General features: G+C 58.8%; 1 protein-coding gene across 1 annotated transcript; it reads left to right on the plus strand.

Annotated features, from left to right (window-relative positions):
• Positions 1-745: 745 nt before the first annotated feature.
• LAMTOR2 (late endosomal/lysosomal adaptor, MAPK and MTOR activator 2) lies at positions 746-1,732 on the plus strand (the record flags this gene model as incomplete). The annotated part of the gene is made up of 3 exons (XM_031063958.1): positions 746-1,054; positions 1,169-1,258; positions 1,524-1,732. Coding segments are annotated over 3 exons (456 nt in total), but the record flags the coding sequence as incomplete, so codon positions are not given.
• Positions 1,733-3,356: the final 1,624 nt, after the last annotated feature.

Here is a 3,356-nt window from a genome sequence, read left to right on the forward strand (position 1 = left end):
TTCCCCGAGCGGGCACCGCGGGCACCGGGCGCTCCGTGATGCGGGGTGGCGCCCCTGAGGGGAGATGCTTTCCCTGCCCGGGAATGTTTCCCTCGTACCTACCCCAGCAGATATTGCTGCTGTCTCTGCCCCAGGGGATGCTGCCCCTGCCCGGAGATGCTGCCTGCCATTCCCCTCTCCCTGCCCCAGACCGTCTCTGCTCCTGCCCGTGTCCCTGAACCTGCCTAGGCGATGCTGCCCCTGTCCCTGCACCGAGGGATGCTCCCTGCTCTTGCCCTGGGAATGCTGCTCCTGCCCAAGAATGCTCCTGCCATTCCCCAGCCCCTGCCCTTGCCCCTGTCCCTGGCCAGGGATGCTCCTTGCCCTTGATCCTGTCCAGGGATGCCCCATGCCCTTGCTCCTGCCCCTTCCCAGGGATGCTCCTGCTCCTGCCCAGGGATGCTCCCCGCCCCTGCCCAGGGAAGGTGAGGGGCTGGCCCCTTCCAGAGGCAGCTGTGGGACTGAGACCACGCACCCTGCATGGAGCTGGGCTACAGATGGTGCTGGCACTGTGCACAGTGTGTGGGGCTCCTGATGTGCTGGGATGCCTCGTGCACAGTGCAAGGGCCATGCACAGAGCTGGGGCTGTGCACAGTGTTTGTCCCCAGGCTCATGCCCAGCCTGTGGCAGGTGCTACTGCTTCAACAAACAGATCCTGCACTGCCCTGCTCGGGCCTGGGGCCACTGCAGAGCTTCCTGGCTTTGAAGCCCCCCACCCCCTGCCAAACCCCTGCAGAGTGGGAGTGTGTTGGGAGCAGTGCTTGGGACTGGTGGGAGGGTTTGCTTTACCCCTGGTGCTGAAAGGGGGTCTGGTGTTAGAGGCATCAGTTTGCCCTGCCGTGTCCTTGCCAGGCTGCTGAACAACGAGGGCTCCTTGCTTGCCTACTCTGGCTATGGGGACACTGATGCCAGGGTCACTGCAGCCATCGCCAGCAACATCTGGGTGGCCTACGACAAAAACGGGCACCAGGCGTTCAATGAGGACAACCTCAAATTCATCCTCATGGACTGCATGGTATGTGGGGCTGGAGCCTGCCCTGCCCTCCCTGGGGACGTGCCCGTGGTGCCAGGAGCCTGCTGGGGCTCCAGGCCGAGCTGGGGTGCAATGGGTGCTCTTCTCCCTGGGCAGGAGGGGCGAGTGGCCATCACACGGGTGGCAAACCTGCTGCTCTGCATGTACGCCAAGGAGACGGTCGGATTTGGGATGCTGAAAGCCAAGGTAAGGGCTGGGGAGGCTGCAGGGCTGCATCCCTGCTCTGGTGTGGGGAGGAGCTGTTGAAGAGCATTGGGGTGGAAGGGCTGGAGGAAGCTGGGACACTCTTTGCACCTTGCAGAGACTCCTCTGTCCCCCGTGCCTGCCCAGGCACCATGTGACACCTTTTTAGGGTTCTAAACTGAAATATAAATTGCAATAAGCAAGCAGGCAGTGGGACACGTGTTGCAGAACCCACCTGAGTGTGGCTCATGCCATTCTCTGCTTGCAGGCACAGGCACTGGTCCAGTACCTGGAGGAGCCACTCACACAGGTGGCTGCATCGTGAGCAGGCAGGGGAGGGCCCTGACAGCATCACCATCACCACCGTGGGTTGGGCATGAGGGGCCCCACGGGCATCCCAGAGCTCCAGTGTGGTCTGAAAAATAATGTGGCAGGAATCCAGAATCTGGGGTGAATAAAGTGTGTTTGATGCTTGTGTCCATTGTGTCTGTTGTTGGGGGAGCTGAGGGGTAACACAACCAGACTGGGCTGTCTTGGTTTTAAAAGACAGGTGTTTGCTAAGGAAGGCAGGAGCTTCTCCTGAAATGGAAAATGTAAACCCCTCCCTTTTTCCAAATTGCTATAAATTTTAAATTAAGGGGCTCTCGGGCAAAAAATATGGGAGCAGGGAATAACAGTTCCTTAATAGGGAAGAAAAGAAAAAGATAAACAGTGCAGTAAACTAAAACAACACTGACAGAGTGAGAACACAACCTGACACCCTGTTGGTCAGGGTGTTGGTAGCAGTCCAATTGGAGATGTGGCTGCAGTGCCCCTGGAGTGTCAGGGGTGGTTCTGTTGGAGCAGGGATCCTGTAGAAAGGTGTAGTCTTCTTTTGACGATCCAGGGGAAGAGAGCAGCTGTTGCTCTGGAAATCCAGTAGAGAAAAGCTGTGCTGGTGTTCCAGAATCTCCTCTTTATATCGGGGTAGAATGCTTGGCTCTCCCCTCTGGGCTCACATCTCACACTGGGATGCTACAGTTCTTTTCAGCCCTGTAGCGACATTCAATACCTGTTATCAGCAGATGTCTCCCCAGTTGTGGAGGAGATAAGGAAAACTGCCCACTGCACAGAAGACGACTGCCATACAGATGGTAAATAGAATACAATCTGTTCGACAATCCGGGACACTGGGCAGTGTGTGGGAGGTGCCCATTGCCCCTTGGGGGAGACAAGAAGTTGCAAGGGGCTGTTGTCAAAGGAGAGGGGTTACAACAGAGCCGAGCCCCGGCACAGCCCTGCTGGTCACGCTGGGATAGCTGGGGGTGCTGGGGGCTCCTTCCCATCCCTATTTCCCTGCCTTTCACACGATGGCAGCAGAGGCGAGGGAACATTCAGAGCGGCGGCAGCCGGGCTGAGCGGGGGTTCTGCTCTTGGCACAGCTGCCCTCGCTGCCGCCCCACCCCACAGTGCCCCGCTCAGCCATCGCTGCCCCCGATGCCATCGCACCCGTCCCCTCGCCGTGCTGCCCTCCCGGCCGTGCCACCCTCCCCGTGATGCCCCCCGTGTCCTGCCCTCGCACCCTCCCTGTCACTATAGGACACGAAATGACACAACATGCAGACTGCTGTTCTCAAGGCAAAAAAGGGACGTTTATTTTCTGACTCCCAACATTTACAGATTTCCAAAAGTGACAGTGGATTGGAGGGTGACAGTGCCACCTCTCCAATGGACAAACCAACAGTCCATCAAATTTCTCCTCCTCCATAAAAGAACGCAAAACAAGGAGTTACAGAAAGCGTGTGAGAAAGTTCGTCACAAGAAACTAAACATCAGAAGGCTTAGAAAATCTTCAAAAATCAGGGCGACACCCTCCCTGCCGCGCTGCCTGTGATGCTCCCCGTGTCCTGGGCACGCTGCCCTCGTGCCCTCCGTGCCCACGCTGCCCGTGCTGTCGGTGCTGCCCTCGCACCCTCTGTGCCCACATTGCCCGTGCTGTTGGTGCTGCCCCCGCACCCTCCGTGCCCACTCTGCCCGTGCTGCCCTCGCACCCTCCGTGCCCGTGCTGTCGGTGCTGCTCTCGCACCCTCCGTGCCCACGCTGCCCGTGCCGTCGGTGCCGC

Source organism: Geospiza fortis, unplaced genomic scaffold (assembly GCF_000277835.1).
Source record: "Geospiza fortis unplaced genomic scaffold, GeoFor_1.0 scaffold387, whole genome shotgun sequence".
In the NCBI taxonomy this organism is placed as follows: domain Eukaryota; kingdom Metazoa; phylum Chordata; class Aves; order Passeriformes; family Thraupidae; genus Geospiza; species Geospiza fortis.